At 34.1% G+C, this 13126-nt stretch overlaps 2 protein-coding genes across 3 annotated transcripts in view; both read left to right on the top strand.

The window, feature by feature from the left end:
• Nucleotides 1-2847, top strand: part of LOC144849672 (neuropilin and tolloid-like protein 2) — a 28848-nt gene extending 26001 nt beyond the window's left edge. For both annotated transcript variants that reach the window (XM_078706667.1, XM_078706668.1), the window contains exons 8-9: nucleotides 196-312; nucleotides 430-2847. In XM_078706667.1, the coding sequence (XP_078562793.1) occupies nucleotides 196-312; nucleotides 430-908 (596 nt within the window). In that variant the 3' untranslated portion in view covers nucleotides 909-2847. The remainder of the gene's footprint in view (nucleotides 1-195; nucleotides 313-429) is intronic.
• Nucleotides 2848-3301: 454 nt separating this feature from the next.
• On the top strand, nucleotides 3302-11548 carry LOC144850032 (O-acyltransferase like protein-like). The gene is made up of 15 exons (XM_078707195.1): nucleotides 3302-3708; nucleotides 3993-4153; nucleotides 4580-4673; nucleotides 5208-5304; nucleotides 5860-6023; nucleotides 6204-6380; nucleotides 7017-7110; nucleotides 7495-7587; nucleotides 7861-8032; nucleotides 8534-8613; nucleotides 8824-8943; nucleotides 9126-9261; nucleotides 9365-9551; nucleotides 10901-11043; nucleotides 11311-11548. Exons 1-15 carry the CDS (start codon nucleotides 3603-3605, stop codon nucleotides 11479-11481), a joined length of 1995 nt encoding a protein of 664 aa, XP_078563321.1. The 5' UTR covers nucleotides 3302-3602; the 3' UTR covers nucleotides 11482-11548.
• Nucleotides 11549-13126: the final 1578 nt, after the last annotated feature.

The raw sequence follows: 13126 nt of genomic DNA, 5'->3' as shown, positions 1-13126 counted from the left end.
GCGCTGTTTACTAGCTGCATTACGGGAGTATGTATCCATACGTGTTTGATCATAAACAATGTGAAGCGCTTAGAAGTATTATGTAATAAGCGCTATATAAGAACGAATATTATTATTATTTTTCTTATTTGTCGATAGAGTTATTTCTCCACGATTCGTCGTAATAATGACGTAACCTATATACCTTTTTTCCAGGTCCTTGTAATGAAACAATAAATTTCTCATGTAATGATGAGATTTGTATAGATAAACACCTTGTATGTAATGGAATTGTAGACTGCCACAAATTATCATTAGATGAACAGGATTGCGGTAAGCTTTTTTTAAAATTTTTTTTTATCTAATACATGTTTGTTTATTTCCCATATGATGTGTTACTTGTGTATAAATTGTGTTTCATTTCAATTCTCTATTTCTTTAAACCAACAGATATAATTGAAAGCAAAAACTTTTTTGACAAAGTTGACACAATGCTTGGGTGCATGATAGGTGTCATCAGTGTCGTAATCATTGTAACTTTATGTTTCGTCTGTCGTCATTCCATCCATAAAACAAAGAAAAAAGCCACAGTAAGAGAGAAAGAACGAAAAATAAGCGAACAAAACTTCCAAAATATAAATTACCTAATGGACACGAACGAAGATATTCCAGGAGGAACAAGACATAGACATCATCAGCAAGGAAGAGAATATTTACCTTTGACCTTAAATCCCGTATCCAATGGGATACAATCAGTTCAAAGTGCATTCACGTATGAGACTATGAATGGTGACCCTATACCACGTGACAATAAACCAGAGTCGGTGAAGAAAACACAGTCGAGTAAATCCACAACACATCAAGTACAATTGCATAGTTGCTATAAGCCACCTGGATATGAAACCTTGGTTTTTGATCCGCCGATTTGAAAATAATTTTTAATGTTGATACTTATTATATGGAATTACAAGAACAGACATCAATATAGTGCGCCAACTGTAGTGTTTAACCAGGGAAGATTGACAGACGTAAACTGTATGAGGCGGAGCGCCAACTAGTGTTTAACCAGGGAAGATTGACAGACGTAAACTGTATGAGGCGGCGCGCCAACTGTAGTGTTTAACCAGGGAAGATTGACAGACGTAAACTGTATGAGGCGGCGCGCCAACTGTAGTGTTTAACCAGGGAAGATTGGCAGACGTAAACTGTATGAGGCGGCGCGCAAAGATAGCGTACCAGGATTTAATGGTTTGCTCTTTTTAAAACTGTACTCTAAATTGAATCCACACGTCACATCACGCCAATCGTTAAACACGTGACTGAAGTATTTTTTGTCTTGATTTAAATAAAAGTATACAGCCTTCCACTGAATAGTATACACATAAGCACACGAGGATATCATTTATTAATTCGATTTAAACATAGAATTCAAGTACGTACTTCTGATAAGCGTGGAATAACGCATAATTTAGAACTATCATTAGAATGTTGTCTGCCATACACACGTCATCAATATGCTAAAACAAAATAAATAATGATGTGTTCAATCTGATCAGACAATGGACTACGCAGCCAATCAGAGAACGTGAAAAAAAATAATCTAAAATTAAGATAAACATCGCGAGTGAAAATTGGAAATAACCACTGATCAAATTGATGGATGTTTTCGAGAAATCCATTTGTAGGCTATAAGTCATACCATAAAGTGCTGAATGCCAAATCTAAGCAAATGAATATTCGAATAAAAAGATGTGCTCATTGTTAAGCTAGGCCTATCAAGTTGTTAATATTGAGGGGCCTAGCTGATTTTACTAACAGGCCTTGGAGGTAGTCTACCTATTCTGTATAATGACAACGGATATTTCGCAATACACGTACAATATAATGATGATGTATATCTATTTTGGGGAAATAATTATGGCTTTGTATTTAATGGTCACGCGCACCGTGTTCTTATAAACAATAGTTAACTTAAACATTTTAAGGATGTACATAGAATTTAAAAGTGTACAGTGTATATACTTACAACACGACAGTCAAACGTTTTTATATAAGTAGTTAGGATAAAAAAACAAAATATATTTTTAGCAGTCAATAATATTTGTTTCACAGCCTATACCGTTGATTATATGGATTAAATTAATGTTCAATATTCAACCCTACGTTTGTGTAGAACGGTAAACTAGCAGATCAAACGGTTAAGGCGGCCCTACATGTTTTGTTAACCCCGTTATTCGGTTTTATGTTTATCAAAAGTAACTTTTCTCTCTGTGGTTTTTATAAAGGCATTATTTGCTGTTGCTAAGACTTATTTTTAATCGTCGAAGTTTTGACCAATGGCAAGCGACAGTTCGAATAATCCATCGCTCGTGATTGGTTAAGACGTTGTGCTTACGTTGGGAATCAAGCAATATTAAGAAGAAGAAATGGTCGATCAAAACGTTTAAATATACGTGTTTGGGCATGCGCAAACATCGATACTTATATGTCATGTAGATAATAAATTACAAAAATACTAAAATTCTGGTTAATGTTGATTAAACTGCTATTTAACACATTACAATTCTTATTAATGTATCAAAGCTATCATAGGCCAGTGTCATAAATAGTAGGCCGATACAATTGTTACAGTAATACCAATCATAATTTTGTTTTAATATATTGTTTTTTTAATGTAAAATGAGGTGTTATTTACATTGTCACATTTCAGATCAAATAGCAAAATAGGAAAAATAGAAACTCTAACTCATAACAAAATATATTGAAACACTGTAATTGTATCTAATTTCAGTGATTATCATAGTGTTCAGTTAATGTGTGAAATGCAAATTAAAAGAACAGATAAGATAAGGGATTTTTTTTCTTCATTATAACATTATTTGAATTGTATCAATAAAGTAGGCCTAGGGCCTACGCATGTCTCATTTTATTTTGGTAACTTCCTGTACTCTTACTGAACGGTAATTAATTTGAATTTCGTAATCGATAGTACTTGTTACATTAAACAGCCATTACAGTATACATTTTCTCATGTTACTAGAGATCAAAGGTCATCTGATACGTTCCAGTTGTGAGGTTCATAAATATTCATGATTATACTACTGTACTATCTTATCGAAGGTTTGTTTCAATGCTGGTCAATAGGCGGCGGTCTATATCCGGTTTTTAAACTATTTAATAATTTTGGTAAAATGGCTCGCCACATTTTCCCAGTACTGTTAATTTTCAAACTATTATGCTTAATTACCCATAAACACCTTAAATGTCAGGTATAATGCTCATACTATGTCATGTAATTCTGTATTTTGTTTTAAGTTCAACCTGATCGGTTAGGTTACAGTTACTCTTCGTGTACTGGAAAGCGATGCCCCTCAGATTAAACTTGATATCAGATATCTATTCTTAACTATTGAAAATGCTGGTACTGATAATGTCTTTGTGAACTTGTATAAATCCAGGGAAAGAATATATTGGAAGCCACTAAATGATCGCATGCCGTAATGACTGCATTCTTGTACCATTCTGCAATAATTCTGCTTATTTTTTATACTGTGATCTAGTTTAGTTTTCTCAATAATTTTGTCTACTAAAATGTATTATTGTTCGAAATTAATTTGTTAAAAATGTATTCGTTTCGCCTAATAATACTATCAGTTGCCACATTCGTGAACGTTGTTGGAAGTACGGAATGCCAAGTGGATCTACAGTTATTATTTGGTAAAAACTTCGGTAAGTATGGAATGCCATTGGACAACAATTAATATTTGGTAAACAGTTAGGCAAGTATGGAATGCAAAATGTGTCTACCAATTAACCGTATGTGATATACAGATTCCAAATACACCCACAGCTTATGTATGTATATCTGTTTCAATTTAAGTTTCATAAATACGAATCTAACCCAATCATATTTCTGAAAACGCGTCAACCTTGTCTCTCATATGAAAAACGCGTCGACATTCTCTATCGTATTATTTTTTTTCTGTTTTTCGCTTTTTGTTTTTGTTTGAAAGGTTGGTTTACCAGCATGTCTGACGATGCAACAGGGAAGCTACCGGCCGGTCTTCTCGTTGGTAACTGGGTTGCACTTGGACACTTCGACGAATGTCAGTCCATTTCTGAATTTAAGTTTTGCTTAGCAGATTTACACATGTCTGTAAATGATTCTGAATCGGTAAGTTCGTTGTAAAATTATCTTAATTTTGTAAGAATAATACTTCAATTATGAAGTAATGGTATTTCACTTTTAGAAAACCCAAAGTAAAGCAAAGGTTAATTCAAAATTACAAACGTATTTATTTACGCAATAAAGTAATCGGATACCGGTACTGTATGAATATATTAAGTATTCAACATTACGACATAGAATTAGTTGCTCGTCCGATATGTTTTAGAACAGTCAATGAAGAAAGTCCTCTTTCAAAAGTTCTCTCCCAAATCTAAAAACCAAACAATGCAAAATTAGTATAGTGAATTTAAATGGATAATGTTTTTTTCAAAACGGAAACCTCATCGAGTTTTTGGTTTTACGAAAATGTAAAAACAAATATGTCAACAAAGGACAACTAATTCATTCAAAATAATTTGGTGTTTTTAATAGATCGGATGGTTATCAAACGTGTTTCATTGGGGATTGTGTGTTCCGCAATCCTGTTCAGAGGAAGTTTTATCTAATAACTTGGCAGACTCGTTAGGTAATACTGCAACAGTCACGGTAATGTTGCTTTTTACTCAAGCTTGGTTCCCACTATAACGCAACGCAAGGACGTAAGGCACAACGAACGGTTTGAATGATCCATCGCTTGGATTGGTCAATTCGCTTGCGTCGCGGCTTACGTCATTGTGTTGAGTGCTAGTGGGAACAAAGCTTTAAGTTATAGAAAATAGTCATAGTTTTATTATCTAAAATATCGACAGGATCTAGTAGGCCCACTCTTGTGAGTCATATTGAGGTACAGTTTGGTATTTGCAAACGTTGAGTTTGGTTTGACATTCTTTGTCTTCATACCACCCGATTTGGTCGATTCTAGTGACGATCTTTTATCACAGACATGCGCATTTGTACTTGTTTTGGGTGTATACGGTAGTCGCGAAAACGAATTTTACAGACTTGGACGACGACTTGAAAAATGATGTAATGCATACTTTAGGCCCTCGTACTCCCATTCTGCTAGGTCGTCGCGTCGCAAAACGAAAGCTGCCTAATGATACGATATTTGTTATTTCAGCAACATTGCCTTTAAAGAGCGTACACATTAATCGGGTGTTGTTGAACTGTGCACAAAATCCAGTCAAACCTTACGATCCTGGCTTCTACTGCGTTGTGTAAGTATCAATTACCGACAATTAACTGGTAGTTTGTAATTAATAATATATCGATTTTGTATAACTAAATTATGGTTTTAACATGCATCGATTCCAATGTCTTCTCAACATCCTATCTTGTAGCATCGTTATAAATATCTGCAATACAATAAGAACAATGTGGTACATGCCACATGTTGTGTGGAATATGTTCACATTCAGAAATGTCCTCCATAGTGACAGTTCCTTTCAACTTCCATGTGTATTATTGTCGTCGTCACTATTTCAGTTGTAGCTTGGTGATTATGATGCTCAGCTACCAATCCAAGGGTCCCGGTTTCAACTACTATCATTTCAAGATTTATTTTTCTAATGACAAATTACAACTCCACTCCCAAAGTCTTGCAATAAGATGTTTATGTTTGACTTGTGAACAGGATTGCCACCTTTAAGAAGGATATTGAATGAATTCGCTTATAGTTCTATCCTTGGCAATTTGCCTAAATGTATAATAATAATATATATATATATCATATATATCGGTAATAACAAACCGATAATTATTTTATCTTGCAGAGTATTTTGTTCTATTTTGGTAATATTAATCTTTACAAGTGGCGTTTATGATGAATATTGTAAATTTAAAATACGACGAATCAGTGCAAATGACGAATTTGCTATGAAAGAAGAGTCGACTCCACTGAGCCCTACAGATAATGGCGATGTTAAAAAACAACATCGTAAGTATGCGCATGCGACACGTGTTATTCGTGAGACAGAACTATTGAAGACGAGTGTTTTGCGTCAACCGATAAGATATGCCTACGTGATAAATGAAAAATATTGTAAATTTTCATTCAGAAATGTTTTTATTGCAATTGGTTTGTTTGAGATTTCTTAAGTCACTGTTTTTTTTACAGAAAGTTTTCTTACCAGAATTTTTCTCTGTTTCGCAATCAATCGAAACTTGATGAAATTGTTAAACACGACGCAATCAACAAAGGCTATCAAATGCCTGAACGGTATACGAGTGGTCAGCATATTGTGGGTTATCTTCGGTCATACGTCCAGTTATCAATTTTCGTCCGGCATTGTTGGTATTTACTGCATCTTTATAACTATTCTATATCATGTTTATTTATCATGTCATGCGATAACACATGGTCATATTTATTTTTTAAATTACGGCAATGATGACGTTTACGGTGATGATGACGTTTACGGCGATAATGACGTTTACGACGATAATGACGTTTACGACAATAATGAATTAATGAATGAATAAAGTTGATTTGAAGAAAAGAATAAATCTTTGATTTAATAGATGATTATGACGATAATGACATTTGTATGATGATGGCGGTGGTGTTGAGATAGAATGAATGTTACAATTATAATGATGGTAGTTATATTGATAGTAATAATAATAATAATAATAAATAACATTTATAAAGCGCAAGAGACAAAGGTTTCAAAGCGCTGTGTTTTCCAAGATCTGTGCAAGTAGTAGCGTGTGATTATGCTTCTCTGAAGAGATGAGTTTTGAGTTTAGTTTTAAATGTGATTACAGATTTTGATGAACGTATTTCGAGGGGTAGAGTGTTCCAGAGTGTTCCAGAGTTATAGTGAGTTATAGTGATGACAACGATGAGATTCAAGACCCACTGGAAAACTATTCGAGATAGTCTACTAAATTTTCATTACATGGTTTATTCTATTATTATTATTACCAGATAATCCGTCACGTCAGGTGGAAGCAGTTGGTGAAATTTGGATGCAGATTGCGGCCAACACTGGTGTGGCTGTGGATAGTTTTTTCTTCTTAGGGTAAACTAACTTTTATTTTTATCAATACCTTTATGAATCCACATTAATACAAGCAAGAATTAGGCCTCAAGTAAAGAAACACTTTGTAAATATGGCAATTAATTCTGTGTTTGTTTATTTTAATTATATTCTTTGCTGTGAATTACTTGCTTAATAATGTTGGATCGTTGAAAAGCTTTTAGCTTATGTGACCCATCGCATTTCAACTTGCCTTTTTTTTAAATTTTATTTTTATTTTTTTAATGTTTTATTTTTAGTTTTCCACTATTACAATAACCATAATTATTAAAACAAGATAGCTATTTCTATACATGTTTTACACAATTTAGCTTCTCAAGTAGAAGCAAGTACTTAATGTATTATGACCAATATTATATTTTGTAGTGGTTTGCTTGTAAGTTACGTAACATTAAAGAGAATGAAACAAAACGGCGGATCAATATCACTGATTTCGTTCTATTTGTATCGCTTTCTGAGGTAAGTCTACCGACACTGTTTAGTATTATATAAACATTTACACTATTATTAATTTAGGCCTATATTTTGTGAATTTACGAAATAAATAATTTAATACGGAATTCATTACTTGCGAAAACTATATACAGTAGCTATACAGACATTGAATGGGGTGAAATTAGTTTTTGTTTTAGTTAAGAAGGACTTTTTCAATTAAATCATGTCATGTGAATGATACAGCTTTTTTGCCTTCATGTCATTATTGTTATACATTATGTTATCTATAACTTTCAGGATACTACCAAGTTACATATTCATAATTGTGTTGTTCATATTCGTCGTGCCTTATCTGAGTCAAGGGCCTATCTGGTTTTCGATTCTGCGCGCAGTAGATGACTGTAGATCGTACTGGTGGACAAACATGCTTTTTATCAACAATTTCTACCCCATTTCATTCCGGGATCAGGTATGATTACAACTGCCTTATTAAGATCGAATTTGTTTATAGAGCAACATTTTTAAGCAACATTTTATAGATTTTTAACTTTTCATATTTTTATAAACCAAAAGTTTTGCAAATGTACATGCTTTTTTTTTAGATTGTACCTACTCTGAATTTTTAGCTTTTTAACTTGTATACAATCAAAATTTTCAACTTTTATACCATCAGAATTTTTAACTTTTTAACTTTTATACAATCAGAATGTTCAGATAGCAACACTTTTATTAACATTTTATTATAGCATATTTTTCTATGTATTTCTCTAAATTTGTTAAATCTCGGTTTTATTGTATCGTCCTAGTTGACAGGGGCTGGTCAAGCACATCACAAGATGACAGTTGTATTACTTTTGCTTTTCCGCTACCCCCTGTTATACTTATGTTTTTTTTGTTATGTAGAAAGCTTGAAAATAAACATAGGATCGTTAATGTTAATAAATGAAGCGCTTATTTCTTTCTTTTGCAGTGTGTTGAATGGTCATGGTACCTAGCAAACGACATGCAATTCTATGTCTTTAGTTCTTTCGTGCTGATTGTGCTATATAAGTAAGTGCTAAGAAAAAAAAGAGCTTGTCATTTCAATACACATGACATCATAAAGACGAGATGTCGTATGTTGAAATCCAACATTAAAGAAAACAAAAATGAAGCTTTTCTGATGATCTGCTCGAATGCTGAATCATACTGTATCATGTTTTAAAAAAAGCTCTAAAATGTATAATTTAAATGAAGATTTCTGTTTATTTTCTTTTAAAGGTCTAAATTTCTTGGAATAAGCCTAGTGACTCTCATATGTTGCGTCAGCATCGCATCCACCATTGCCTTGATGGCTGTCAATGAGTTCCCATCTGGATTTTTGGGTATTATTGATCAAAGGTTAGACAGCTACTAATCATTCTAAGTCTAAATTTAACGTTTTTAATAGTATTTGTGAGTATTGTGTTAAGCGTTTCTAACGTTTGAACCGACGAGAATTACTTCTTCCACGTTTGAGCAAACGGCTAAGGATTAAGAATTTCCGAAAAAAATATTGATACACTAATATCTTCTTATTTTAGACCTAAAGGTGAAGAATATGTATCTGTCGTGTATGCTAAGCCGTACTGTCGTATTTCGCCATATATGATTGGCCTTTTTTTGGGCTATGGTATGACACGCCTAAAAGCCAACGATCAGGTTGTCAAACTATCACCAGTAAGTAACACTCATAACCAATATTTTCATCTTAATGTTCTATACTGAATTTAAGTTGTATGGACCTTTTTTATACTTTTTTTAAAACTGTGTAAACATTAAGGTTGCGATGCTCTGTGGCTGGGGGCTCTCAGTTGCTACTATGATACTGGTTGTCTTTGGATTGTACCCGTCCCACCACGGTGATCCGATATCGGTTACTGCGAATTCAATTTATGAGGGTCTAAGTCGGATTTCGTGGGCAATAGCACTTACCTGGGTCGTATTTGCTTGCTTCTACGGCTATGGCGGTAAGTGATGTTTATTTTTGCTATTATACGGTACATGACCAAAGGGTATTACGTCGTCACTATATCTCCTTAACACAACTTCTTAGACACATGTGACTATATTATTGACTGTATTTTAGTAGCTAGTATTTAGTACGCCTATGGAATGTTAGTAATCTGAAGTGTGATTAAATACGGACAGACAATTGTCCATTGCTCCTCCGCGTGCAACATAACAGGCGGGATTGTTACAACCGTTTATGTAGAAAACGCCAGCTAATGTCGAAACAACCGTTAATGTAGAACAACCCACCGCTTATGTAGTAAAACCTCCAGCTTATGTAGAAACACCAACAGCTTATGTAGTAAATAAAAATAATAAAATCTCAAAATCGACCACCTCTCGTAAGCGACCACCTCTTTTAAGGGACCACGACCTCTTTCTCTCTATTAAAGGACCGCTTCTCATAATCGTCAGTGACGACTCTTTTAAAGGACCACCTCTCTTAACGACCCCACCTCTCGTAAGTGACGACATCTTTTAAAGGACCACTACCTCTATTAAGGGACTGCTTCTCATAATCGACCATCTCCCATCACAATGACCTCTCGAAAGTGACCACCTCTATTGAACGACCACTATCTCTGTTAAGAGACCGCTTCTCGGTTATGATAAATGGTCCCTTAAAAGAGACGGTGGTCGCTCAATAGAGGTGGTCACTTACCAGAGGTCGTTGTGACGGGAGATAGTCGATTATGAGAAGCGGTTCTTTAATAGAGAGAAAGAGGTCGTGGTCCCTTAAAAGAGGTGGTCACTTACGAGAGGTTTGGTCGTTAGGAGAGGTGGTCGCTTACGAGAGGTGGTCGATTATGAAAAGCGGTCCCTTATGAGAGGAGGTGATTCCTTATGAGAGGTGGTCGATTATGAGAAGCGGTCCCTTAACAGAGATGGTAGCTTATTACGATGTGTAGTCGTTTTAGAAAGTTGGTTGCTTACGAGAGGCGGACAGACTGATTGCTAAGTAAAGATCGATGCTTGCACATGAATTAGACATTTTTGTAAAATATATAACATTTTCTACATTAGCTGGCAATTTTCGTTACTACATAAGCTGTTGACTGTTTCTACATTAGGTGGTGTTGATTTTTATTTACTACATAAGCTGTTGGTGTTTCTACATAAGCTGGAGGTTTTACTACATAAGCGGTGGATTGTTCTACATTAACGGTTGTTTCGACATTAGCTGGCGTTTTCTACATTAGCGGTTGTAACAGGGATCTCGAAGAGTTACGTCGCATAATCGAAAGTTCCTAGTGACTTACCTATTTACGTTGATAAATCAAGGCGTATCTTTATTATTTTTTTATAGGATGGATTAATAAGTTTCTGAGTTTTTCCGCTTGGGTGCCACTCAGTCGCCTCGTATTTACCACTTACCTGGTTCACCCAATACTGATGATGGTGTTCTTTTACAGTGCATTCCAGCCGATTCATTATTCGTACACAATGATGGTATGTTGCATAACTTTACTTTGCGTTTTTAGTTATTTTATACGAGTTACACTGCATTGTGTTCTTGCTGACATCATGTACACTGCTCAATTGATTCAAATTCTAGGCGCATACGTCACGTTCCTTAGAGTTTACATCAGAATTCTTTCTATTGCCTGCCGGCGAATCATATGCAAAACATTGCTCCGAATTATTATGACTTTTGAACAACTTTGACCACTTTGCCTGTGTGTGAGTGTAATGCATTATTATTTTTTTCTATTTCAGTGTTTTTATTTTTTTGCATTTGTCTTGGCGTCGTTTTCTATTGCCGGGATTGTTTACATCTTAGTGGAGCTGCCATTTTCGAACTTAGTTGAACTGTTAAGTAAGCTGAACAATTCCGGAAAACACAAACCCTATGATACAAAAAGAACAGAGAATGATGAGAAAGTCTAATAACAAATTACTTCAGTTCTAAACATTCACAGCTATGTAAAAAGTATTTGCGAAAAATCAACCAAAGTATGGATCTATTTGTTTTTATTTAGTTCAATAAGGCGATATTTTCTCATTTTTCGAAAAAAATCCTCTAAAAATTGACATGCGCAGAATCACATATCTGTTCTGCGCATAATACCTCAACATATCTTTTAACAATAAAAATATGCGCATGTCAATTATGCTACAGTTATATCGAAAAAAGAAAGGTTGAAATTTGGTCATTTAGGGAAAAAAAAGTTCTTGTAGGCCTACTTATAGTAGAATTTTCAAAAATGTCAAAATTATCGACCCTTTTATTTTGAGACATAAATGGTTACTATAGCATAATAAACATGCGCAGAGTCGAATAATCGGTTCTGCGCATTTCAATTATGCTATAGTAACCAGTTTTATCGAAAAATAAAAAGGTCGAAATTTGCCCATTTTTTGAAAAAATTCCTGTACTATAGTACAGGAAAATTTTCGAAAAAAGGCAAATTTTCGACCTATTTATTTCTTGACATAAATGGTTACTATAGCATAGTAAGCATGCGCAGAGTCGAATAATTAGTTCTGCGCATGTCAATTATGCTATATTAACCAGGTTTATCGAAAAATAAAAAGGTCTAAATTTGCCCATTTTTTGATAAAATCACTGTACTATAGTACAGGAAAATTTTCGAAAAATGGACAATTTTCGACCTATTTATTTCTTAACATAAATGGTTACTATAGCATAATAAACATGCGCAGAGTCGAATAATGGGTTCTGCGCATGTCAATTAAGCCATAGCAACCAGTTTTATCGAAAAATAAAAAAGGCCAATTTTCGACCCTTTTATTTTGTGAAATAAATGGTTACTATAGCATAATAAACATGCGCAGTGTCGAATAATAAGTTCTGCGCATGTCAATTATGCTATAGTAACCAGTTTTATCGAAAAATAAAAAAGGTCGAAATTTTCCCATTTTTTGAAAAAATCCCTGTACTATAATAGTACAGGAACATTTTCGAAAAATTGCCAATTTTCGACCTATTTATTTTTTGACATAAATGGTTACTATAGCATAGTAAACATGCGCAGAGTCAAATAATGGGTTCTGCGCATGTCAATTATGCTATAGTAACCAGTTTTATCGAAAAATAAAAAGGTCGAAATTTGCCCATTTTTTGAAAAAATCACTGTACTATAGTACAGGAAAATTTTCGAAAAATGGCCAATTTTCGACCTATTTATTTCTTAACATAAATGGTTACTATAGCATAATAAACATGCGCAGTGTCGAATAATGGGTTCTGCGAATGTCAATTATGCTATAGTAACCAGTTTTATCGAAAAATAAAAAGGTCGAAATTTGCCCATTTTTTGAAAAAATCCCTGTACTATAGTACAGGAAAATTTTCGAGAAATGGCCAATTTTCGACCTATTTATTTCTTGACATAAATGGTTACTATAGCATAATAAACATGCGCAGAGTCGAATAATGGGTTCTGCGCATGTCAATTAAGCCATAGCAACCAGTTTTATCGAAAAATAAAAATGGCCAATTTTCGACCCTTTTATTTTTTGACATAAATTTGATGTCAAAATTTTGACAGGAAAATTTTCGAAAAATGGC

Source organism: Antedon bifida, chromosome 8 (assembly GCF_963402885.1).
Source record: "Antedon bifida chromosome 8, ecAntBifi1.1, whole genome shotgun sequence".
Taxonomy (NCBI): Eukaryota; Metazoa; Echinodermata; class Crinoidea; order Comatulida; family Antedonidae; genus Antedon; species Antedon bifida.
The sequence above is the reverse complement of the archived record's forward strand: the minus strand, read 5'-3'. Positions and strand labels throughout refer to the sequence as shown.